Genomic DNA, 25902 nt, shown 5'->3' on the forward strand with positions numbered 1-25902 from the left:
CCCAGCTGCAAGGTCACTTTAGCCATTTACAGTCCTCCTTAGCTGTCTTCCACTTTACATCCATTCCTCCCAACAAATCTTTTTCAAAATCTTTCTAGTTCCATGATCTTCTCTGTTTTGGGCTCTTTGTTATAGTGATGCATCAGCATGTAAAAAACCCCAAATCAAATTGACCGCGTGGATGTGTCTTTGGCCTTTCTTGGATAGTGTTCTTTAATGTTCAGGAAGAACTTGGAGAAGGTGGGAATCCTTGCACTTCAGCCACCATGTCTGGAATTGGCAAGAAACGGGCGGCTGGAAAGCCTGGCCCTTCTGCACCTCCGGAGAAGAAGGCAGGGGTTGAAAATTCAGGCACCACTGTGGAGACCATTAAACTTGGTGGTGTTCCTTAAACGGTATGTCTTCCTTGCATACCCCCACTCCATCTTTTGGTTTTTTCATCTGGAGGCAGAAATGTATCTGGGGTCAGGATGAGCCCTTCTGTGACCTGGCCTGTGTGCCTGTGCCCAGGAGGAGCTGGACATCCGGACCCTGCAGACCAAGAATCGGAAGCTGGTGGAGATGCTCGACCAGCACCAGGCCACCGAAGATGAGCTGCAGGAGCACATTGAGAAGCTGGAGTGTCGGCAGGCCACCCACGAGGCCTCTCTGCTGATCATCCACCACTACTGGAATCAGGTTGATAACAGCCTCTGTTACTTCATATAGAGTTTTCTTGTCTCCCTGTACCACTGCACTCCTTTTGTTCACACCCATTCTTTATCTTGTCTTGCCTTGCCTGTCCCATCATTCAGTTGGATGAAAAGATCCGCATCATCCTTAAATGCTTCGACCTGGACCAAAGTCTTGGAGACCTTTTGTCTGAAAGAAGAGCACTGCTGGTGCCAGAACCTGAACCAGACTCTGACAGTAATCAGGAGCGCAAAGATGAGAGGGAACGAGGTGAGGCACCTGTCTGGGGAGAGTGGGAAAAGTGGATTTCCGCTGTGGACAATGCTGATGTTCATTTCTAAAGGCTGACAGAGACTTTTTTGGTGATTGTGAAGAGCAGAGATATGCTACCTTCTAGAACACACTTTTTTTTAACCCTTTTATGTTCCCAGGAGAAGGACTGGGGCCAGCATTCTCCTTCCTGGCCAGTCTAGCCAGCAGTGCCAGCTAGGAGATAGAATCTCAGCTGCAGGAGGGTGTGGAGTCCTCCCGCCGTGCTGTTGCCCAGATTGTGACAATGTATGACAAGCTGCAGGAGAAGGTGGATGTGCTGTCTCACAAGCTGAATAGTGGAGGTATGAGCAAAGTGGCAGGTATTTAAGAATGCCTATCTGCCCCCACCTTAGACCTGATCCTACATTGTAGACATTAAGGTCTAATCCTTCTCATGTGCATGTATTTTCCAAAATGAATTTGTTTGTCTTTCCAAACTCTTGTTATCAAAACCTCTTCTAAAGGACCATGTGCCAGAAGTGCATGGTATCTACCTCTGTATTTGAATGCTGAGGGCTCTGCCCAGCATGTTGGGCTAAGAAGCAGCTTGTTTGTGCCAGTACTGTGTTCATGTGTCTGAGAAGTCAGAGAGCACAGCTGAACCTTCTCAGGCAGCTGTCCTCAGCCACGACATAAAAGGTTTCACGCTTACAAGTAAAGAAGTGAAATCAGCATTGTGAACTGATGGTGGACTCCTTCTCCTTTGCGGTTTAGTAGGACGGGCAGGAAGAACAAGCTGCTCAGTTCCCGCTGAGTCCTAAGCAAAACTGTACCCATCTCATGGCGTGGTGTACTTAGTGTAGCTGTCAGTTTTGAACATAGCAGAGTCTGCAGAGAAGGCCAAATGACCGTCTTCTAAAACTTGATGTAGCAGATTCACTTTAGACTCAGATGGCTGCTGAAAAAACAGCATTAGCTTAAGGTTAGATTTTGAATATTTTGAAAGAAACCTTGGGTGGGATATCAGCTCATGCTCGGTGTGCCTTCTGTGTCCTCTGACCAAGTCTGGCATTGGTGTAGGGAAGTGTTGCTGTCCTTGGCTGGCAGTCGAAAATTTTGTGGTAGTAGCTTTGACACTGGTGCCTGGTGAGCCTGTCCTCAGGTGCTCTAGTTTCAGCTGTCACCCTGGTGCTGTGGTTGTCACATGGTGTGATGGTGTGTTGGCCTGGTGTGTCACCCTGGGCCACCTGTTGCAGCAGGTTTATGCATGAATTTGGGCAGCATTCGGATGTCCCTGGGCATGCTGGGTTGCTGGCACAGACACAGCTGAAGTGATCTCTGGTGTGAGGGGATGGCCCACGGGTGAGAAATAGGGTAGCACTGTTAAACTGCAGAGCCTTTTGCTTATGGAGTGCAGGTGAAAGCTCTCTGTGGATGGAGATCAGGCCCTCAGGAAGCACCTGTGGCAGAGGTCAATTAAACTGAAGTTAGACCCAGAAATCTCCTTTTCTCTTTTCTTATTTCTCTGTATTTTGCTGTTCAGGAGTAAAAACAATTTTTCATTGGTTTAATTCCTGCTGTTCAGAAATCAAAGCTTGATTTCCATTAATTTTCTTTTCTTTGTGCACCTTTCAGATATTTCACTGATGGAAGAAGCAGTAGTGGAGCTGAATGCCTACCTGTCACACGAGAATGGACGGCTGCAGGAACTGGCTGATGTTCTTCAGGAGAAGCACAGAGTCATGTCTCAGGAGGTATAAATAGGAGAGAGAAAGAAATCTGCTTTAGGCTCCTGCTTAGCATAATTTATGGTTCCCGTGGATGGAAGGCACTTCATTTTCTTGGAGGGGCACAGGAAGAGCATGGTTTGAAAGTTACGAAAAGGGTTGTTGCTGTGGAGAGCTGTAGATAGATTTTCTGTAGAAATCAGGTTGATTTGCTTGTTACATCACTAAAGGAAAGGATAGAAGTATGTCAGGGAACTGAATGGATTTAACTTTTAAAGAAGAGGGGAGAGCAGGGAAACTGGGGGCACGTGATGCTGAGGTGGCTGTGTAGACACCTGGAACAGTGGAGGTGACATTCCTGTTATTCTCAGTTCCTTGGTTTCTCTGTGTAATTTGACAGTGTAATGATATCAGTTACAGGATGATCCTGGCTGTTACAGGATTCCCATTAGTAGCAGCATATGTTGGAGAGATTTCAGTTGATTGAAAAATTGTGTTTATGCTGGTCTTGCACAGCATTAGACCTCTGAGCACTTAGGTGCTCTGTAGAGCAGATGGACGTAGGGATTGAAAAGATTAAAATCCAAAAAAGGCTTTGAATCCGCTGAGGTGGCTGCCTCTGTATTCTGCCAGATATTACCAGCTTCCTGCTCTTTCTCCATTTTCAGTTTTGTCTTAATTTTGTTGCTGTCTTGAGATTTAGCCAGTGTAAAATTCAGTTTGCGGAAAAGTCTGTCACCACAGCAAAAGATGAAAAGCACATGATGAGTAAGAGAAAAATGACTCCAGAGCAGTGGCAGGAAAAGCTGGCTCTATGCAATGTGCTGGCTGAAGCACTCCTTTGATTGCAGTTCTCCAAGCTGCAAGAGAGGGTGGAGACAGCAGAATCCCGGTTGTCTGTCCTGGAGACCATGACTGATGACCTTCAGTGGGACATTGACAAGATCCACAAGAGAGAGCAGAGGCTCAGCCGCCACCTGGCCGACGTCCTGGAGGGAGTAAGCGCTGGCCAGGAGCCCTGGGAAGTGGGGGTGGTGTTGGACGGGTGTGTGACATCCTCTCTGGGACTTTGCTGTGTGACATCCTCTCTGTTACTTTGCTGTGTGACATCCTCTCTGTTACTTTGCTGTGTGACATCCTTTCTGGGACTTTGCTGGGAGAGCTGAGAATCTGCAGTGCTCCTTCTTTGGTCTTGGACCTGCTGCATCACTGTTGTCAGTGTTTCATTGGGTCTTGAGGAAATGTCTTGCATTTTTTGCAGGTAAATTCCAAAGGCTACAAGGTGTATGGAGCTGGGAGCATGCTCTGTGGGGGAACAATCACCATCAATGCCCGCAAGGTGAGGTCAGGAGCTTGGTTGTGGGCGAGGGGAAGAATAAATGGAAGGAGAACAAGGGCCACAGTTTGAACAGAATTTAGATACTTATTTTGTATAATTTTTAGATCCTGTGCCACAAAGCTGGGTGACTCTGGGCAAGCCATTTTGTCAGTGTATGAGTTTTCTATGTAAGAAACAGCTGGTGGAATTAGACTCTTTCTGGCTTGGTCAAGTTACCTGACTGCTCAGGGTGTAGCTGCTGTTACTGCATGAACAGATAGTTCATTAGCACTCTCAGGAGACACATTAACAGTAGGATTGACAAGCAGTTTATCCCAGCAGTTTGAGGAGATGAACGCAGAGCTGGAAGAGAAGAAAGAGTCTGCTGGGAATCACCTTCATGAATTGGAGGAACTAGGTCAGGATGTTGAGGAAGTAACAACACAGAATGAAAAGCTCAAGGTGAGAAGTGTGTAGGTGTGTGAGGATGAAGGTGTTCTGTGGGATGGGCTGCCCTCAGCTTTGCAGCGCTGTGTCTGCAGAAATCCTCATTGCAGCGTTTGTTCGGAGCCTGCTGTTGAGCTGTGTTCCACTTTGCTCCAGGTACAATTGAGCGAGTCTGTGGCTCCACTTGCAGCTCAGTGCGTTGGTGACACCGCGTGGCCAGCGCTGGAAATTGTGATGGTTTCCTGCCCGTGTCCCGTTCTGACCTTGGAGTCCATTTAACCAGATCTGGTTAAAACTGTTTTCATCTCTTTACAAGTAGTGATCCCTCTTCCACTTTCCCCACGTCCTGTGCAAGTGGAACCAGAGAACAGAAACAATCAGGGAACTTGTGTGGGGAGACAGGCTCTTGAAAGAGTCAAAGAATTTCTGTCTTCCCCACTGTGGGGGATGGATAAATGGGAGACAGCCTGTGAGTCTGTGATGTTTTAAAAGTGGTAACACAAGAAGCTGTGACACTGTGGTAAATAAGTATATGGTGGAGAGAATAATCCAAATGTCATCTTAGTGGTCAGTGCCAGTTACAAGAAATGTCTGTCTCAATAACTTAAATCCAGAGATCTGATGCTGAAAACTGTCTTGAGGCACCTCTGAATTCTGTTTATCCCCATGAGTTTGTTTAGGGAGAAGTGGTCTTTAGCTTACAGGGGTTTTTTTCCCCTGCTGTTACGTTTAAGCTGAATGCATGTATATATGTGTCTCTTTCACTGCTGCTAGTCACAATAATTTGCTAACTTTTTTTCCTAGGAGTTCAGTTCTATACCTCTGGGTTTATTTTATTTCTCTTTCTTTCAGTGATTATGTTTTACTGGTAGAAGGCTGACCTAATGTCTACTTGCATGTGCATTTTCTCTGTTCTCTCCTACTTTTCTGTGTGTCCATCTTTACTGATCTGGGTGTTTACAATTTACTATGTTTTCCAAGTTCATATCTTTGAGAGAAACTGTTTCAGGACCCAAGAGTGAAAAACTTCCCTCATGGTTGTGCGAGAGAAGCAGCCTAGCGCATGAAGAGAACACAGACACTTTTTAAGGTTGGTACTGAGTCGTATCACTTGGACCTACTTCACAGCAGTGCTATTCAAGTTCTACTTTTGTCTTTGCTTGTGGCAGCTTGATTTATTGTTCTGTCTTGAGAGACAGAAACCAAATGCAAAGGCAAGGGGATCATTTTCCTTTTTGTGGCATTTTCTTGTGTCCCACCCAGGATGAGCTGCGAGGGGCAGTGGAAGAGGCTGTGAAGGAGAGCCCGGAGTACCGCTGCGTGCAGTCCCAGTTTTCTGCTCTGTACAAGGAGAGTCTGCAGCTGAAGGCACACCTTGACGAGGCCCGCACGCTGCTCCACGGCACCCGCGCCACGCACCAGCGCCAGGTGGAGCCGAGGGAGGTAACACCTCTGCTCCTCCAGCCTGGGAGCTCTTTCGTGCCCCCAGCCATCACTGCTGGCTCTGTGTGCCTCTGCAAATGCTCAGGAAATAGACGCTGCTGGCAATAAGTCAGGCTCTGGTGGTACCTGATATTGATGAGGTGAGAGATACTTCAGGTTCAAAGCACCGAGTTCTGTTTCCTTTTTGCTCCTCAGAGGGATGAGGTCAGCCTTCACAAGAAGCTACGCACGGAGGTGATTCAGCTGGAGGACACCCTGGCACAAGTCCACAAAGAGTATGAGATGTTGAGGATAGAGTTTGAGCAGACACTTGCTGCCAGGGAGCAAGCAGGTATGGCGGTGTTCTGCTGTGCCTAAAAACAAATACCACCTAGCCACCAATGCCCATTAGGGGCTACAGTGCACTGGGATGCGTGGTTGTATTCTTTGTTACTGTTAAATACTTGTTCCAGCAGGTCTTCCCATCTCAACAAACAAAGCTCTTCACCTGTTTTATCGGGAGGCCAGTTCCATGTTATTGGACTTCTTTCATAAGATGCTGCATAATAGATACATTTTGCTAACGCTTTGGTTTATGACAGGGTGTTTTGCATTATTAAAAATGACTTGTGGGGGGAAGATTCATTTCCTAGTTGGTAAGGACAATCTAGATAGCAAAGCAGTATTTCTTAAATTTCATCAGAGGAAATAAATGACTTCTGAAGTTGCATTTAAATGAGGTTTTTTTTTGTTAACAGGCCACGTTTCCCTTGGGATCATGGGTATAAAAAGATTGTTAAATTGGAACTTAAGGCTTGTGAATTTGCAAAGAATTATGGTTGTGTATAAAACTGGCATGACTTTCCTTCTGCAAATGTTTTGTGTTGCTCTGTTACGTGGCAAAATGGTGATAGTCTTATTTTGTTCTTTGTCATTGTCACTGAGCTTGTTTTCCATCTCCATGAAAGTCCTCAAGAAGGTTGACAGAAGTGTGGTTTGTTGCAGAGGTGTTTCTGCTTTTGCAGGCCCCATTAATCGGGAGATGCGTCCCCTCAGCAGCAGCCTCCAGAATCACAAGCACCAGCTGAAGGGAGAGGTGCTGAGATACAAGCGCAAACTGAGAGGGGCCCAGTCTGACCTGAGCAAGGTAACACAGCAGGAGATGCCAAAAAAGAGGAGAAAGTGCTTAGGAGAAGGGAGAATGCTGTCACCCTTGCCAGGAGCACCAACCCTTCTGATACGCTGTGCAGGATGCAGTGAAATTTTCTGTGGAGCTCTGCGCTCTGCTGCTTCCTTTGACCAAACAAATGCTCCTCCTTTGTAGCTGTGTGGTGCTCCATGAAAAGGGGCCATGGAAGCATGGATCTGGGAAGACAAGGGAGAAGGGGGTGAGGAAGACTCTTGGCTAAGAACTTAAAGGTTTGTTTTCTTGGTCATCTCTCTTGCTGTTCCAGGCCAGATCCGCTCTCGCGGTGGCAGTGCTCTTCTCCAGTCCCAGTCCAGCACTGAAGACACAAAGGAGGAACCTGCAGAGATCAAGCAGGAGCCTGATGATCCTTCTGCCCAAGGGACTGTTCCCAAGGCTGCTTCTGAAGATGTTAAGGAGATGAAGGCCAGGTGAGATGAAGAGGAATGGGAGTGGGAGAGACAGGAAAGAGAGAGGGAGCGAGAGAAGAAAAAGGAGAAGGAGAAGGAGAGAGAACAAGAAAAAGAGAAAGAGAAGGAAAAGGAACGAGAGCGGGAAAAGCAGAAGGAATCTGAGAAGGAGAGAGAGTCCAAAGAGAAGGAGAAAGGGAAGCATGAAGATGGAAGAAAGAAGGAGGCGGAAGTGATCCAGCAGCTGAAGGCTGAGCTCAAGTAAGAGTTGCTGTTTCTCCCTTTCCTGTGGGAGCAGTGCCCAAGCCTGGGGTGTTCACGTAGTCTTGCTTTTCCAGGATCAGCATGACTGGAGTTTGGAACCAAGAGAGTTTCTTGACACCCTCTGTATCTGATTGTGATGTGGTCAGGGCAGTAGCCTAAAGCATGAATTACCAAAGCAGATACTTCACGGTGTGGGTCAAGTAATGTTGATTTGTTGCTGTCATAACAATAGCATAGAAGTTCACAGCAGCAGGTTATTAATAGAGGAGACAGCAGTTCCCCCTTGTGGATGGTTCCCAAAGCAGAGGTGGATAGTTTATAGCTTATTGTTAGGATACCTATTTCATCTCCAGCTCATTTCTTGCATTTCAACCCATGTGTCTGAACATGTTTTATTTCCAGCCTGTATTCAGCTGCTGTTTGATATTAGCAGGATAAGATGACCCAAGGATGACTCCATATCCATGTGGGAGATTAGAGAATATTGCTAGGCTGGGGTGCTGGCTGTGTAACAGCGGCTTTGTGGCTGTGTTCTCGCTGTGGTCTGTCTCCCTTTCTCCAGGAACGGCCAGGAGATCCAGGAGGAGATGAAACTGTTGCTAGGTATGTATTGCTCTGCCCCCAAAGAGCAGAGAGACAAAGTGCAGCTCATGGCAGCTGAGAAAGCAAAAGCTGAGGTATTTCTGATTTCTCTTCCTTTTTTCTTTTTTATGTGGTACTTAAACTTCTTTTCAGGTACTCTGCAGCAGAACTGTGTTGTTTCTCTCCTCAGAACTGAGGATTGTTTGTCTTCTCAGCTCTGTCACTTAGCTATTGGAATGGTCTGGAGATAAACAGGGGCTAGTTGCTAGTGCAGGCACACTCACACAACAATCTCTAGGTTCATTGGCACAGACCCATTTGCAGATCCCTTCAGTTCCAGCATGTCCCTCTCTTTGGGACCCCTGTGGTTCCAAGCCCCTCTTGCCTTCTTCACAAGCAGGTCTCACCTATAGGCAGCACTTCCTCTGTGCAGCACACACACGTGGGGTAAAGAGTTCAATTACATGGCGCTACTTAGGAAAATGTGTAAGGAAAAGATACAAGGAGATAAGACAGGACAGGCTGTGATGATCATGGGCAAGGCTGAGCCAGACAAATGTGTACTGAGTGCCCATATTTCCCATGGGACTGGCTCCTTTTATATCCTTCTCTGTCTAAGCCCAAATTGTTCATCCTTGGTCTCCATTTTCCTGCACATTGCTCTGGATTTGAGCAGCTCTTGATTGCCACAGCTGTCCCAGTTCAGGAGCCATTCCTGCTTTACAGTGTCATCCGTTACAAAGTCCCAGCTGACCTTCCTGGAGGTGCTTCCTGTAGTTTCTTGGAAGCTGTTGTGACTGGAGAGGTTTGCTTCCTCTCTTTGTATTTGTTTTGTCAGGTTTGTGTCTCTGTAGACTTTATTTTGGGTTCTCTCCTTCTCCCACATTCAGGTAACCTTGATGGAGTAAGGGTTTTTACACTCCTGTGTGCTCTCATCAGTTAGTGTGACTGACCAGGTTTCATTCTCATCACTGCCTCCCTTACCATTTGTCTGCCAAATTTGTATCTCTGTATGTTTTATTTTACCTCCTCCTTTTCCTGTTATCTCCTGCTTGTATGGAAGAAGGTCTTTGACCAGATGGCCTTAAAGGAGCAGATGCTCTCTGAGCCCATATCCATCCATGTACAATTGCAGAAGACTGATGTTCCTAGTCTGATAAAAGAAGCTGTGAAATTTTCAAAGGTGTGGAAGTCAAGATCTTGGGCCTGCAGCCCATCTCAATGGTACATCTGCCTGTACTATTCTGTCAAAACAACCTGGGGTTTTTTGCCATGCTTTGAAGGCAGTCCTGAGCGTTTCAGAGAATTTTGGAGAAAAAAGGCTCTGAACAATGCTCATTGCATATCCTTGTGTTTAGTGTTGTTTCTGGTTGGTTCTTGTAGCTTGAAGAACTGAGGACGAGGGTGAAAGAATTGGAGGACAAGGAGAAAAAGGAGAGTAAGAAGATGGCTGATGAGGATGCCCTCTGCAAGATCCAAGCAGTGGAAGAACAAATTGAATATTTACAGAAGAAACTTGCCATGGCTAAGCAGGTGAGAAATTCCTGATGAGTGTTCTTTTGGCTGGGGCAACTGGAGGAGCTGCCTTCAGGTTACATCCAGGAAGAGAGAAGGAATTGATATCTGTGTGAGCCAGAGATGGGAGCTTGGTGCTGGTTTACCAAAGGGGAAGAAAACTGAGCAAGCAAAAGAACCACCAGCAAAATAACCTCCTCCACCCTCAGCTCTGGGATATCACAGGCAGGCCATGGTGGGAAATGTTTGATAACAATTAAGCATTAAATAAACAGTTAAACATGTGAGCTTGGTGAAGCACACAGAAGAGAATTTGCTTTATCAGCCATTAGGGAAAGAGATTACAATTTCTTTTTAAGAATTACTACCTCCTCAGTTCATCTAGTGAATATGTTTGCATGGAAGTGGTACAATCCTTCTGCTAAAAAAGGCTCAATCCAATGAGAGAGCAGGACCACCTCAGCAGGATAGAGGCAAGTCAATGAACTGACGTGTGCTTTCTCAGACTTTGGATTCTTGTTATTGTAGACCAGAACTGCTCTACCTTGTCAATGCTGAAGTGGCCAAAGTGAGTTGCAGGAGCTCGGCAGCCTGTTAGTTGGAAGCTGTCGAGCTGTCCACATGTAGAATTTTTGGCCTGGTGTTACCTGACAGCTGTTCAGCTGCTGGGAATTGAGTGTTGGTTTCTGCCCAGCTCTGGCAAGGACTGTGTCAAACCTGATTCTGCCAGACAAGTGACAGGTGACCGTCTTTTCTCTGCACCTTCAGGGTATCTCTGCTGTGGTGCAGACTTGTAGGGAATTCATTTTCCTGGTTGTTGGGATAATGGTGTTCCCTGACACCAAGAATCTTCCTCCATCTTGGCTAGCTTTGGTGTCTCTGAATAAAATGTTCAGGCTCACTCTAGGGGGTCCAGGGCACAGTTTGGCCAGAGCCTGTGATGCTTTTGCAGGAGGAAGAGGCCCTGCTGTTGGAAATGGATGTCACAGGCCAAGCCTTTGAAGACATGCAAGAGCAGAACATCCTGATGCAGCAGCTGCGGGAGAAGGATGATGCCAACTTCCAGCTGATGTCAGAAGGTACCAAGTCCAACCAGATCCATAAGCTGCTGAAAGAGGAAAAGGAGGAGCTGGCAGAGGATGTTTTGACACTGAAAACACAAGTAATAGGGAAAAAGGAGAGAGGACAAGAGAGCTGGTGGGGAGATGGAGGTGTGGGTTATCTATTTCAGGCAGCTGCCCACAAGCGTTTGTTCTCTCCCCCACTGAGGGAAAGAATCGGAAGGGACAAAGTGAGAAAACAGGTGAGCTGAATAAAGGCAGCTGAACAGTTAAAGCAGAGATGTCCATACAAGCAAAAGGAGAAATGAATTAATTGGTTATTTCCTGGGGCAGGCAGGAGTCGAGCCATCTCCAGTAAGGCAAAGCTTCATCAGGCCTTCTTGTTGTTTAATAAATGCTGCAGCTCTGAACATCTTCCCACTGCCTCCTTTCCACCAGCTGTTATTGCTGAGCACAGCACTGTAGGGTATGGAACACCCCTTGGGCCAGCTGGATCAGCTGTCCCGGCTGTGTGGCATCCCAGCTTCTTGGGCACCCTGAGCCTACCTGCTGGTGGGCAGCATGAGACACAGAAGGTCTTGTGCTGTGTAAGTACTGCTCAGCAGCACTAAAACAGTGCTGTGTTTCTGACAGTGTTTTGCTCCAAAATGCAAAACATAGCAGCATGGGAGCTGCTCTGAAGAGAATTAACTGTCCTCACCAGAATCAGTCCAGGATGGAGTGTTCCTCTCACCAGCCTGGGAATGCATCAGGATTCAAAGGGGCCTGTCACTGTAGGAAACTGAGGCTGCTGTATGAGCATTACAGTGTCCTGTGGGTTCACTGCTATGGAGAGCAGGTGGGTGAGGAAAAGTGGGAAGTCCTTTTCCTGTTGTGTGTGTGTCTGTGTGTGTGCGCGTGTCTGTCTGTGTCTGTGTGTCTCTGTCTGTGTCTGTCTGTGTCTGTGTCTGTCTCTGTGTCTCTGTGTCTGTCTATGTGTCTCTGTGTCTGTCTGTGTGTCTGTGTGTCTCTGTGTGTCCGCCCCAAGTGCAATGCTGCCTTTGGGGCCAACGAGTTCCACAGGATCTACATCGGCTGAGGCCCTCTCAGAGCCCCCGCTGGTGCCGAGTTGGCCTCCCTCCCTCCCTCCTTTCCCTCCTTTCCCTCCCTCCCTCCCTCCCTCCCTCCCTCCTTCCCTCCCTCAGCTTCTGCTGCCTGAGCTGCCGTGTCTCCTGGGAGGGGCCTTCAGGGTCTGGAAAGAAACAGCTCTGGATCTTGATTCCTTTCTTGGCTTTGTCCCTTTGGTCTTGCCCTCGGTTTTTGTGTGTTCTTTGTGTCTGAGAGGAAATTTCCCATCCCTTGCTTTCACACTGCCAAGGTGGGGGCATGCAGCCGAAGTGCTGCCTAGGTGGGATAGAAGCTGAGCTGCAGCAGAGATCAGTGAGAGCTTCATTTGAGGGCTCTGCTAATTAAATCCCATCAAGGAATGGCACTGCTCCTGGGAGGGAAGAGTTTCCCAATTAACAGGCCCCAGAGAGGCCAAGGAACTGAATCTGTAGACTCAGTGGAGCAACTCCTCAGGTACCTGTGTATCTTCCTGAGCCAGGGCAAGAACCCCTGAGGGCTGGTGCACTAGGAAACCCTTGCCCAAACTCACACATCTAAATATCCAGAAGAGGAGAAAGGAGAGATCTTGGAGACCCTTAGAAAATAGCATTCCACTGACGAGCCCTGGTTGATGTGCTCACCTTCCCCTAGGCTGAGGCATTGCTGTCATTGTCCTTCTCAGAAAAGGACTTTTGGTGGTTCCTTTGCTGCAGCTTTACCCCAAAGATTAACCTTGTTATGTACAAATTCTTACTGAAGCTCTTGTTTGGTTTATTTTTCTGGTACTGCTGCCTCTGGTACTGTCTGTTCTCCCATCCTTTGTCCACTTCTTGGAAACGTTTCTCACGAGCTTTAAACTGCAGTAGAGACACATGATTTCTTCCTTCCTCTCCTTTCAAAATATGCTCAGCTAGAGCAACTTTTGTCCCTTTGGCTGTATCCCCAGCTTATTCCTGACACAACAGGAGCACCAGGATGCTGCATTTTGTCACGGCTGCTGGGAATTTTGGCAGGGATGTCATGTGGCTTGGAGTTTCAGTGCTCCCTGACCTGGAGGCTGCATTGGAAGTCTGCTCCTCAAATCAAAAGAGGAAGAGTTTGATTTGTGTCATTTCTTCCTAGGGTGTAGTGTTTTCCCTGTAAACCTTACTTGCATGGAAGGTGCACCTGTCAGAGGTTTGTCTCATGGATGTCCCTTCCCTGAAGCATGGAATCTCCTGCCTTCCTCCATTCCCTCCCTGCAGGAAATACCAGGTACAAAGAGAAAGGAATTCATCACATGCTCTTACACTATTCATTATCTTGGTGGAAACATTCAGAATATATGAGTAAAGCCTTGTAAATGATGAGGAATCCTGAAAAGTGAGAAGGAACACGGCATCCTGCCTTTCCAAGGGGAACCTGGGCTGCTGAGAGCTCCTGCCCCAGTGTAAGAACTGTTAGAAGGAATGAGAGTAGAACCTGCTCCCCTTCCCCTGGAAGTTGCTCCCGGGATTACAGGTTCTGGCAGCAAGTTGGCTAATGAATGGTGTGGTAATGCTGCTGGTAGATTTTGGGGTACAAATGCTTCTTCATCTCAACAAGGACCTGGCTCAGGAACAAACTGTCTGCATCTTCACACAGCTTTGCTGCAGCAGCAAGAGTTCCTTTTACAGCTGAGAGCAGCAGCCTGAACTGAACAGCCCCAGCAGAGCTGCAGAGGCCCTCTGTCCATCCCCAGCCTCTCTTGTATCCCCTTTCTACTGAAATTGAACTCAATGTGCACACTGCCTGGGTTGGCTTCCCTCTGCTCCTGGCAGGAAATGGATGCTTCAGACAATCTGCATCAGTTTCACAGAGGAGTTTTTGGAAACTCCTGTCCTCCCTTAGCAAGAAAAATGGGTTGGTTTTGTTCTAAAGTAATAGCTTATTTCAAGCTCATTTCTGAAAGAACTGAGTTTCTCGGTGCTTTTAATTAAACCACTGAGAAACAGAATGGATGGAAACAGTTAAAATTTTTCAGGACTAGTAAGTATTGGGGCAAAAAAGTGAAGCGGTGATGTTATTCTTTATGAAAACATTCTCTAAATTCAGTGTCTTGGGCAAGAAAGAAGAGCCGTGTCTCCAGTCTCCTGTGCAGCTTCAGATCCTCCCCTGTGCCACAGTCTGCAGGCACTGGTGTGCCTGTGGTACTCCCCTTCCCACAGAAGCCCACAGCAATCCCCTGTCCCGAGGGGATCAGGCTGGAGCAGTGGCTGAACAAGAAAATAACATGCCAAAATATGTCTCTGTTGGGCAGCAGTCACTTGGGTCTTTTCTGAAAAGGCACAGCTGGTGGTGCAGTAATTCAGAGCAATCCCTGTTCTGCATTTGACATGGGAGAAGCTCCTCAGACAACCACCAGAAATAACACTTGCTGAACAGTAGTTATTAGGTGGTTGACATGTTTCCATTTCTAGTTTTGCTTTTAAATGAAGTCAGATTTGTTGAAGGATTTGGTGTCTGGAGCTTTGAAGAACAACATTTTTGTTGAAGGTATGATTACCATTTTCGGTCTGGGCTCATGTGTGTGGAGATAAGGCCATAAAAGCCTTGATGAAAATAATTATAAAATTGGACTGAAATACTTATTTCCTTGTGTTTTAATGAAAAGAACAACCCTCACCTGTTCTAAACTAGTGATGTTGGAGGTTCTGAGGTACCAGATGCTACACAAAGAAAAAGCTAGAAATCTTTCTAGAAATCTGATTATCTAAAGGGGAGAGGGAGGGGAAGGAAAGGCAACAGAAGTAATCAAGAATACCCCGGGCAACCCCTGCAGGTGCCTGGAGATACAGGGAGGGTAAAAATTACTTTGGTGATTTATCTGGGAGACCACAGTTAAGAGGCAGCGTTACAAACTTTCTTTTTCTGCATAATATGGGATGTGTTGAGAAGTGGTTTTTAAAAATTGGTAGAAACCCTATTTAAAAAACACAGTCAGTTGGGTTGATGCAGTGTTTATTCAGATGCTGAACAGCTTACCCTTCCTTGCCTTCATCACCCAGAAGGGAGCGAGCTCCATTGAGTACATTGCCTCTGAAACCACAATTCTCATTCTTCATCCACAGGGTGGTTTTGGTGACTCCTTTTGGTTTTGATGGGACCTTGCTATGGGAATAAGTCATGGTCCAGAGCCCCTTGAGTCGCCTCATCTGTGAGAAAGGACCTTACTGTCATCTTAAGACAGAGAATATTAAGGGAGTAGTTTCACACTGGCAAATATTTTGCTTTTTGAGGTAAATACTGATTTACAGTAGTGCCCCCTCTCCCCTCTCATCCTTGTCCTGTGCCACTGTGAGTCCATCCCTTCACCTGTCAGTGCAGTATTTGCATGGCTTCTCCCTGGGAGGGGCTGGAAGCCCAGCCTAGGCTCCCAGGCAGACAGAAGTGATGGGTTGGGTTTTGCCAAGGTATTTTAAGCTGGGTGAGTTCCTTCACCACAGCCTCAGAGCAGCTACACCTCTGTTTGTGCTGACAGAGCTGAGGGAATGGTGCGTGGTGGGTTTGCCACCAGGAATTTGTCTTGTGAGCCTGTGCCAGGAGGGAAGGGACTGCCGACACAGAACAGCACCTGCCATCAAGAGGCATCCGTGAGGAGCCTTCACATGGACAGAGACTAGATCCACACAGAACACAACAAAAATGTACCAACAAAGGGACATACTGCCAATGAACAGGTTAAATCTTTTTTTTGGTATCTTTTTCTCTTTTTTTTTTTTTTTTTTTAATTAATGCACAGAAAGGGCTAAAAAAGTAAAACCTCACTGTACTGTCAAGTGGAGAAGCGAGGAACTCTCATTGGGATGCTCCTTGTCTCTCCAGTCCCTTGGGAATGGCTGGTGTTTTTCAGGAGAAGAAGAAACTTGCTGTGAAAGGAGGAGAACTCAGGAGGGTGGCAGTGGCTGTGGGCTGCTGCAGTTCTGCTCTCCTGAAGAGCTTATTGCCTGGTTTATTTTTGCAGCCCTTTCTGGCATGACAAAAGTGTGTTACAAATTTTACAGAGGAAGGGGAGAACGGAAGAAAAGGGCAAGGGCACAGATATGCTGGCCTAGGGCTCTGCAGTTCTGTTTGTCCATGCATACTCTTCCAGCTCTGATTTCCTGTCCATGGCAAGTTGCAGCTCCTGCTTGATGATTTCGATCTGCTTCTCCAGCTCTGTCAGCTCTTGCAGCACCGAGGTCCTCGCAGTGTTGAGAGACTCTGCTTTCCCGTTGGTGGTTAAGGAAGGCGGAGTCTGTCTCCTCCCCTGTGGCAGGGGGATGTCCTGGTGCTGATGGATTGTCACCTCATTTTGCCCCTCATCGGTGCAGATGTATTTTTTGCGGTGGCAGTTGCCCAGGTTGGCTGTGTTCCACACCGCATGCTGGCTGTTCCCCACATGGGCCCTGAACAGAGAGAGGAGAGTTAACACCACATCAGAGCCTGTTCTTGTCTGTGTGCACACCTCCACTCTGAGCCGTCCTACTGGGAAAATATAAGGCTGCTGTTGCATGTTACATAGAAATATTATTCTTTTATCCCTGAAAGTATGTTTTCTTGCAAAGCACAAATCATGAATTTAAAGGACCAAATTTTTGTGATTTAACCATAGCAGAGGCTAGAAGAGAACCCTGAACGTAATCTTTCCCAAAACTTTTTTTCAGTAATAAAATTACTCAGCTGCAGCTCAGGAAAATCTGAGTCCTTCAAAGCCTCTGAAAGCTTTTGTGGTTGCAATGTGCAAGTTTATTACAGTGTTAGTCCTTTCCGTGTTCCTAGTCTGTCCTGATTTGGGCATTTGCTCTCACGGAGAAGGAAAGAGACTCCCTAGAGCTGCTGTGGAGAGCTGAAGGGGGAAGCTTTGTCCCTTAGTCTGGAAGTCTCGTTGGGGAGCTGCTTGTGCTCTGGGGGACAGACACCAGTGATGTTTATCCAAGCCTTGCAGGTTCATTGCTGAACTTCCTGACACACCACAGAGACTTTGGGGTTGTCCTGTTGGGGCACAAATTTCCATCTGGGGACTTTTTGAAATACTTCAATTACTCTTTTTTTTTTTTTTTTTTTTTTTTTTTTTGGTTTGCTTTCCTCCAGAAATATTGTCATAATCTAATGCTTCCAGAGAATCTTTTCCTACTTTTTGGGGAACTTCCTTTTGCCGCCCTCCCAGATCAGGCCAATTCCCAGGGTTCCTTCCCAAACTGAGGTGGAGCCCATGGCCTCCACTCTCCAGCTGGAAGAGAAGGAAGCACAGAGGTTGCTGTTGTGGGAGAGGAGCTTCTCTTTCCTGCCTGCTTTCCCTTTGGGACAGGTTGGTGTGTGCTCCTTTGATAAAGGCAGGTTTAAACTCTGAAGCAGTTGTGTTCCAAACTGCTCCCTCCTCAAGCTCTTCTGTGGCTATCCTTGGACAAAAGGCCTCTTGGTGGGAGCTGCCCATGGGCAGGTTAAGGAAGGAGGTTGATATTTCAGGGTTGTGACTGCTGAAAGCAGTTGCTTTAAGGGGTGGATACTTTTCTCACCTGCCTGCAGTAAAGGAACTTGGAAAGTGAACATTTTGTTCAAGGAGGTGGCGACTGGGGGTGTTTTCCAAGAGATGGGCTGGCAGAGAGAAGAGGCTGGAGGGAAGGTTTCAGGCAGGAGCAGCAGCCCCTGCCTGGATCATGCTCCACAGAGCTCAGGGAATCCCAGCAGGGATGTGTATGTAGAGTTGTTTATTTTTCTGCCGATCAGCTATATTCTCATATTTCAAAATAAAAGATGGGAAGACTCCAAGTCTGGGCAGTTGATTTTAACAAATGCCAGTCCACAGTTAGCACTCCAGTTTCACCGAGTCAATAAAACCATTTCAAATTGGGCTACTGCTGCTGAGCAGCTTTTGTAGTTTTGGTGACCTTAAGAAACCCAACAGATTTTCCTCCATGAGGATACCAGCAGTAGCATGACGCCAATTTTTTCCACCTCTTTTCTGTATCTTTGGTGCTTTTAAGAGTTCCTAAGGGGCCCAGCAGGAATGCAAGCACGTCTGATAATGTAAGGGATTTGAGAGGTCTGTCTTGTGCTGGTGCCTCAGGTTTTAGCTTTTATGTTTTTCAGATTCAGTTCTGCTTTAGTGTGTAAGTCTAGGCTTCATATTAGGGGATTGTAAGCTCTCTTCACAGAACAGGTAGACAAAACAATTCCTTGTCCAGCTGGGGACCAAGGAAAGCCAGTCCAGACCTCAGGCCCAAGAGCACAAACAACATTGAGTGGACTGAAGAGAGGAAACAAGAAGGATGGGACTTCCTGGGCTAAAGCTGTACTTGGACAATTAGCTCCAATATGCTAATGGACCAAAACCTATAAAAGTATGAGACCCCATGACCTGTGGTCCATTTTTGTGGCCATTTTGGCTTGTGCTGCCCAAAGTGGATCTGTTTGAGGCCTCTTAATAAATACCTACTTTATTCTTTAGCTCCATCTAGTCTCTGGTCTAGGTCAGCCTTCACAAGGCATCAGTGCCTTGCCACGTGAGTGTTCATGACAAGCTGGACATCCCACTGGTGGCTCTGCCGAGTTCAATTCATCCCAATTCATCCCAATTCAATGGAACCAGCAGCCTTGAGATGCTGAGAAGAGCAAGCACAGTGGGTGGGTGTGCATGCACACAGCTGAGGGATGACTGCTGTGTGGGCAGAAGGTTTTGGACTGCTGTACATCTTCACTCTCCCAAGTTGGAAGAGTATTTGCATGGATCTTTTTCTAAGCCATTGCCTGGGGGGCTTATGCACCATCTCCCCCTGTTCCACCCAACAAGGAGGGTGCAGCAGGAGGAAACATTTTGCAGCACTCATGGCCTCTCCTGCTGCTCACAGATCAAAAGCCAGGAGTGGCTGTGTGCAAGGAGGTTCCGTACATGGTGCTCTTTGATAAGATGAAGGAATGAACAGAGGAGATCAATTGCAGGCATTTTTAGACACTTGTGTGTAGAAAGGCAGCTTAGGAGCTTAGAGATGCTTACTCATTTATATTTGCTGCCTTTAGCAGAGGAATATCAAAGAAACACAACATACATTGACATCTGTAGGTTTCAGTCAGGCCAAACATCCAGTAGCATTCTGAAAGACCTTCTGTATTCTATACTCTGTGCCTGAACTTCTCTGTAGAAAAGCAGTGCTGCTATTTGTGTCCTTACAAAGTGCAGCAGTGGGGTTGAGTTGCTGAGCACGTGCACGGTTCCATGCAATGCCTTGTGCTCCTGGAAGCTGCACATGCCATGTCTCCTCTGCAGAAGACACAGGCTATGAAAACAAGGCCAAGCTGTTACCTACATTTTTTTCCCTCAGGACTTGTTAGACACAATGTTTTTTCAAAGGACTGCATTCGCCTCTCCTGAGCTTGCTTTTTTAAAGAAACCAGCTGAAGGAGTTTCAGGCATGTGAGTGCCTGATCTCTCTTTCCCTCTAAAGGCTCTGCCTCTCAGAGCCCCAGTTAGCTGCCAGTGCTTTGGCACGGGAGTCATTCATTCCCTGAACTTCTTTCCCTAAACACAAGTGGACTTCAACTGCAAAGCCTCTCTTTAGAATGGGAGTTTTTTTTATTAGCTGTATGCAAAATCATGAAATAATAAGATTTCTAGATTTAATAGTGGAAAAAAAATTAATTTCTGCCTCCCTCATTTGTCACTTCTATCTTGTTTCCTTTTTTTTTTTTTTTTTAATTCTATTACCTTTGGGGCATCACTATATATCCAAACAGAAGGCATTTAATTTCAAAGTAATTTTTATAGTTTGTGTCTTAAGGCTTGGAGAACTTCCTACCTCTTTTCTACTCGTTTTTTCTTAGGCTGATGTTTTTCCTCAATAAATGAACTGTTCAGAGCACGGTGTAATCTCTAGAGGAAAAAGAGGAACATAAATTAGTAAAAGTAAGATTTAAAATGGTTCCACAAATTGGTAAACAATTTGGGCTTTGTCTGATGACGTGAGCATAAATTATTTTGCACATTGAAGGATACAAGCAATTGTCTGTGCTTTGTCATTACAATAGATTTATTTTCCCATACTTTCCCAAAGAAGGGCAAACTGAAAAGTTGATTAATAGTTTGGGAACAATCCTTGGTGCTAAATTAGTTTTAAAAGATTTCTTCTTCTGTGCTCTTATAAAGCAATGGAAGTTCTTCTCTTTTGTGCCTTTTGCTGTAAAGTAACTTCTTCCTTCAGAGCAAACACCCAGAGCAATTCTGTCCCATTAGTTTTTCTGGAATAATGAGGGAGGTAACCCAGCATTTCCTGCATGCCTCACAGGTTTGGGAACCTGTAACACTGAGATGAAATGTTCTGGTCTGCCAGTTCAGGATAACAACACTGTTGCTTCCATCATCCAAAAGAGCTGAGCAGTGAGGCTACAAGTGCAAATGGCTGGGGGTGCGGGGGGTGTCCCTCTGTAAGCTTTGCAACCGAATATTTAAATAATTTCCTCTGTGCTTCCCATTCCATCCTTAGACCAGCCTCTTTGAGCTCCAGAAGCTGCTGTCACCATTCAAATGCCAACTGTCAGTGCTCTTACAACATTTCATACCTAGTTCTTGTCCAGGCTTTCTTAGTCAGCCACACATTTGGCTGACTGAAAGCCACAGTATGGCTTTCTTAGTCAATCACAGTTTTTGACATGGAAACTGCCTCAATTCAACCTCAAGGCAAAGCTTTCACAGGGTCCCTTCAGAACACATACCTGACTGGTATGGAGCCAGTACTTCATCTTGGATTTCTTCTTGATTCGTGGCAGGACCAGTCTGTACACGATGTGTTCCCCGATGGTGGTGAGAATGGACAAACCAAAGCCAACGCACAGCATCACGAAGAGCCCTGAGAAATGCTTTATCCCCATCTGCAGTGTCTGAATAAAAGGAAAAGTTAAGACAGGAAGTTGTTAGTGTGCTGAAGCAGATGCTTTGTTTTTCATGTGGAAATGTGGTCTGACTGAGTACAGAGTGGTGAAATAATGTAGAATAGTATGGATAGAGTTCACAGCAAAGCCTTTCTGTGCTGCTTTTTGTCCAGCAAGAGCAAAGGATCTGTCATGGGAAGAGAATCAGCCAAAAACCAGGGAATTTGAGCCATTCCCCTAATGAGGTGGAGTGTTAAACATGTACAAGCATACGGTGTTTGCAGTGTCTTTGCATTTGTAAAAGCCAGTAGTGCTTGATAAAATGTAGTCAATGAACTGTAAAGCAAGTCCTACATCAGCAGTGAGCTACTGCTCTATGAGTTCATATTTTCAGGGAATTGACTGTGAACTTTCCATTTTCGTGCTTTACCCTTGATGGAAGGTCATGGAGAAAATGTGAAATAAGTAGCACAAACATAGCACCCCTCCACTCCCTACATTAACAGGACTGAAACTGTTTGTTAGGAACTCTGACTGCAGCTATGGAGAACAGCAACACTCACACCTTTTTCTGCCAACCTACCCTTTCCATGCAGGATAGGAAGCCCTTAGTTAATTTGTCTTATTGGCATTAATCATGTTTGAACACCAAGAAACTATCTAGAGCAGAAATCTGTACCACAGATACTTGCACTGCCGTGTGTGGGTGAGGTGTGCATGTAGTACCTTTATTCTCAGGCCTCCATAACTAACTTTATAAATAAATAAAATCCCTTGTGGAAAATTACTGCCCACCGAATACTATGGAAATATTTCCAGGAATAGAAAATCCAGTTGTGTCTTTCTATTAAACAATGCTACTCACCAAATAAATGAAAAAAAATGAGGAAAAAAAAGAAAAAAAGGAGCAAAGGAGCAGAGTTTAGGAAGGGTTGTACGTCACCTGCAATGCCGCTACCCTGGACCTGTTGTGTTCCTTGTGTTCATTTGCTCCATGGGTGGGGGTGGGGATTGTGCTTTATTATGAGTATTTCCATTAGTTCGAAAAAGAAACTGGAATTAGTGAAAAGATGCATTACAGAATATCTGTGAATTCTTGTTCTAAGGTCATTTTAAGCCACAGAGTTCATAACTGATGAGTGCACTGAAGCTGAGGGCTTGGGAGTCTCTCTGTGTACTTTGGTTGGGTGACTGTGAGCTGTATTTCTCTCTTCTGGTTTGCATATTGATTTCTGATTCGCATAGAAAACTGCTCTTTAGAACACAATGGTATGAGACAGCATATCATGGGTTTTTTACAAAAACAGAGCTTCAGCAATCTAGCAGAGTGAGAACTTTACCATGCTGGCACTGGCAATGGACTCTTGTTTTGGGGATCCTCTGCCAAAATCAACCTCCTTGTCCCGAAGCACACTGAGCAGAACTTTCAAGACGAGAATTTTTCTTCCAGTGAATAAACACTTCAAGGGTGTTGAAGAGTCTAATGGAGGTGTAAAAGCAATTTCTAAAGAAACTGCAGCCTAGAAACCATAAGAAAGCCATAGCAAAGTGGCTCTGGGGTAGAAGTGTGTCAGAATTTTGGCACAAGAGTGTTTTTGATCTGGAAACTGCATCAATTCAAACTCAAGGCAAAACTTGCCTCTCCACATCACACTTTCTTACTGACCTGCTGCCTCATTGTTTGTCCTTTCAGTTAGGGGCATAGGAGGGTGACACAGAGATTAGAGATGGTAATGCTTTACACTGCTTAGGCACCAAAGTGTTTGACTGTAGGTCTGGCAGTGTAGCCCAACTTTTTGCCCAGGTAGAATAAAATAATAAACAGTTGCATGTCTGACCTTCTTTTTTCTCAGAGGTCTCAGAACTAAGGCCTCAGTATGGCCCATCTTTGAATACGACACATCTGTATCTGTAAGAAGCAAAAAAACCTGCTATCCCAAACAGCTGAACATGCTGTTTAAAGGTGCTTTTGCCAGTTTTCCAGGAAGCTCTAGTGCAAATCACTCCCTTCCCAGAAAGGGTGTTCAACGGCAAGCATGGAACAACTTAGAGATGCAGAGCTAACAGTAAACATGAGAACAAACAGAACAATAATTAAAAGGTTATGTGTTTGCTCAGTCGTCTGATGAATACACTTATCTACCAATGCTCCCAGGCTCCAGCTGTTGGATGTCACAGAGTAACAGCCTGTGGGTGGTTCTTGCCATGGGAACTAGGTTTAATGTAATATCATAAAACCCTAGCCATTCAAAACAATAATAGAAAGCCCTATTGCATTCAGGGGTTCCTGAATGCCTGGGGTCAGTGTTTGATGCCACTCCAGCACTGCTACAGAAAGCACACTTGGCTAGCTCCTTACATGAAAAATAACTCCCTCGTCTTCAGCAAAGCCTCTCTGATTTATGCTGATGAGGGTCTGGCTCCCTGTCCTGACAGCTCTGCAGAATTGTTTTCTACCTTCCCTGGAAGCAGGTGAAAGAAATTCCAGCACTGTCATCCTAGATGAGTTTTTCACCTGTAATGGATGGCTTTTGAAATTGTCCCAAACAGGACATCTTTTCCTAGCAAAGGAAGTGCCAAAACAAAGCATCAATAATATTTCATCTAGCAATGAAGAAGGTAATACATTGGAAGAGCTGTGTGATAAAGGCTGCGCAGTAGAAGGAAATTTTTGAGACTAAATTAAGGGGGAAAACAAGGTAGGGGAGAAATAATTATCAGAGTGTATGGAGTGATTATACACAGCAATATCAGCACATTCACAAACCATTGTAAAATGGCTATTTATCAGCTGTCTGTAATTACTGTAGAGACACCCATGTTAAATAGTAAAGGAAACCATCTAATAGAGGCACCTCTCATTTTCGGCCTCTAATAGAGGATCCTCTCATTAGAGGAGCAAGCTCTAATACTTTTCTTTTTTTTTTTTTTTTTGGCTCTTTTATGTATTTTAGGTGCATACATTGAATATATGCAGAAAGAGCAGGAAAAAAATGGTTTCTCTGCATTACTGCTTTCCTCTCTGCTCAGAGATTAGGGGCCAGGGGAGTGGGTGTGTGGGTTGGGGGTAGCAACAGAAAACAAACTGTGGTGGATTTCTCTACTGCAATATCTTATTTTTGTTTCCTTTTATTTTATTGTCTTCCTGAGGAATAAAAGCCCACCGTGTGATGTGTTCTGTATTAAGCCAGGATAAAAATACAGTCCTTGCTCCAAGTTTGTAATCACAAATCCAGGAGGTAGCTCCCTGCATTTTAGGAGAATGAACTCAGTTATGGCCATGTAATAATTCTGGAGCAATAAGCAATGTAGTCAATCCTGTGACAATTACTGCTAATGGGTGCTAAGCACGACAGTTGCAACAGCCTCCAAGTTGTTTCCCACTGGCAAATTGGGAAATTGGCATTTTCTATACACCAACAAATACCACAGAAGACATGTGCTTTTTTTCACAATACATCCTTGAAGAGACTTTTCCAGTTTATCAACCCATATATACAATTGCTATCTGAATACTTCCTATTGTTTCCACTCTAGTTATGCGCCTTTTTTTCTTTTTTTAACCCTGAATAGAAGTAAAGGGATACAGAGAAGCCAGTCTGACATTTGTGTTCACTTTGGAGCAGGCAGCAGAGACAAAAACAGCACTTAGTGATTTCAGCAATTGTTTTCATGGGAAGAACTCTTGTTTTACTCCCTACTACAGGAGACTGTAAATGCTTTACTCTCCCTGGCTGCACTGAATAAGTCATCAAATACTCCTGTGGTCCTACTTTGACTAACTAGAAGCTTGAAAAGATTCTTGTGGATAATTTGCAAGTTGCAGCGCAGCACAGATATTGGTGCTACACACTGCTGAACCCAAATACTAAATAGGGGTATCATGTGTGTTTTAAGTATAATAATAAGCTGTATTTTTTTGATTGCATTTTCCCTGTAAGGATTTTTAAAAGGTTTGCTGATGTTTGGAAGTTCAATTTTGCAGCACCTGTGCTGATAAGGAATTAGTAGAGATAAATAGATATGAAGGGTAGAATTCTAAACTCATTTACACATCTCAGTAGGCTTGCAAAATCCTACTGATTCTGATGCATTTATTTAGTCAGCTAAGTGTTATTAAAATGTGTCCCCTTCTCCATATTGTGGCATTTTTTGTAGCTGCAGAGAGACTTCTTTTTAGACTTGATTTTCATTCTTATGTCTTTCTGTGCTCTCAAAGAAGTAGCAGCTTAAAAATAATACATATTTAATCTCTTCAGAGGGATTATCCTTAGCAAAGAGTGATGACCATGGCTTTAGAGTTTCAAGTGACAAATTTCAAGATACTGTAAATACTGTCTCATATTGGCAAGAGAAGTTCCTTTCCCTGCTTGTTGTGAGGGCTTTTGCACAGAGGTGGAAAAACACTGTTTTGTAATAAATGTTTTATTTTCTACTCATCAATTTTCCAAGCCCTGTCAGTATCTCTTCAAACAGTCATCTTTTTCTTTCATTTGTTTTCAGTTTCAATGGATGAATCTAAATCTTTTACTCATTTGCAGGACGCATCTTCTCCTGACTCTGTTGACAGAGTCAATCCTCATTCTCCCTTCTGCAGGTCTGTTGTGCACAGTATTTTTTTCCACAGTGCAAGTCCAGAACACACTGTCTCTTCCCACACTGAGATAACCCCTTTTCAATGCAACATCTGTCACTTTGGAGACCCTTTTTGGAAACATTCCCAGTTCCTCCTTTGGGCAGGGGCCACCTCTCTCCCCCCAGACAGCACATGTGCAGACTGAGAAAAGTGTCTTGGTACAGCAGAACCTTTTTTCCCTGTTCTTTGTGCTTGTTTTTCATGCTCTTGCGACAAGGTGCTGTGAAAGGTGACTGATGGGTAGCTGCTATTTATGAGCACAGGGCAGTTTCTTTCCTTTTTGGAAGTGTCTGCATGGCCTTCCCTTGACACCTGCAGTGCACCAGGGACAAACATAAACCAGAATTTCAAGGTTGGAAAAGTCACTGTTGAGTTGTCAGGTGATGGGTGTAACAAAAGAGGAAACTATTGGTTTACCTTTAAGGGGACTAGAAAAAAGAGCAGAAAGGCACAATTTTCTGG

General features: G+C 45.3%; 1 protein-coding gene and 1 pseudogene across 1 annotated transcript in view; one reads left to right on the forward strand and one right to left on the reverse strand.

Moving 5' to 3' along the window:
- Positions 1–251: 251 nt before the first annotated feature.
- Positions 252–11934, forward strand: LOC132322463 (E3 ubiquitin-protein ligase BRE1A-like; annotated as a pseudogene).
- A 2970-nt stretch (positions 11935–14904) lies between these two features.
- The window catches only part of GRIN3A (glutamate ionotropic receptor NMDA type subunit 3A), a 68309-nt gene continuing 57311 nt past the window's right edge, over positions 14905–25902 (reverse strand). Inside the window, exons 7-9 of the mRNA XM_059836481.1 lie at positions 20649–20813; positions 19736–19809; positions 14905–16348 (exon numbers count right to left, since the gene is read on the reverse strand). Of these exons, the coding sequence (XP_059692464.1) occupies positions 16012–16348; positions 19736–19809; positions 20649–20813 (576 nt within the window). The 3' untranslated portion in view covers positions 14905–16011. The remainder of the gene's footprint in view (positions 16349–19735; positions 19810–20648; positions 20814–25902) is intronic.

The sequence above is a fragment of the Haemorhous mexicanus genome, chromosome Z (assembly GCF_027477595.1).
Source record: "Haemorhous mexicanus isolate bHaeMex1 chromosome Z, bHaeMex1.pri, whole genome shotgun sequence".
NCBI lineage: Eukaryota > Metazoa > Chordata > Aves > Passeriformes > Fringillidae > Haemorhous > Haemorhous mexicanus.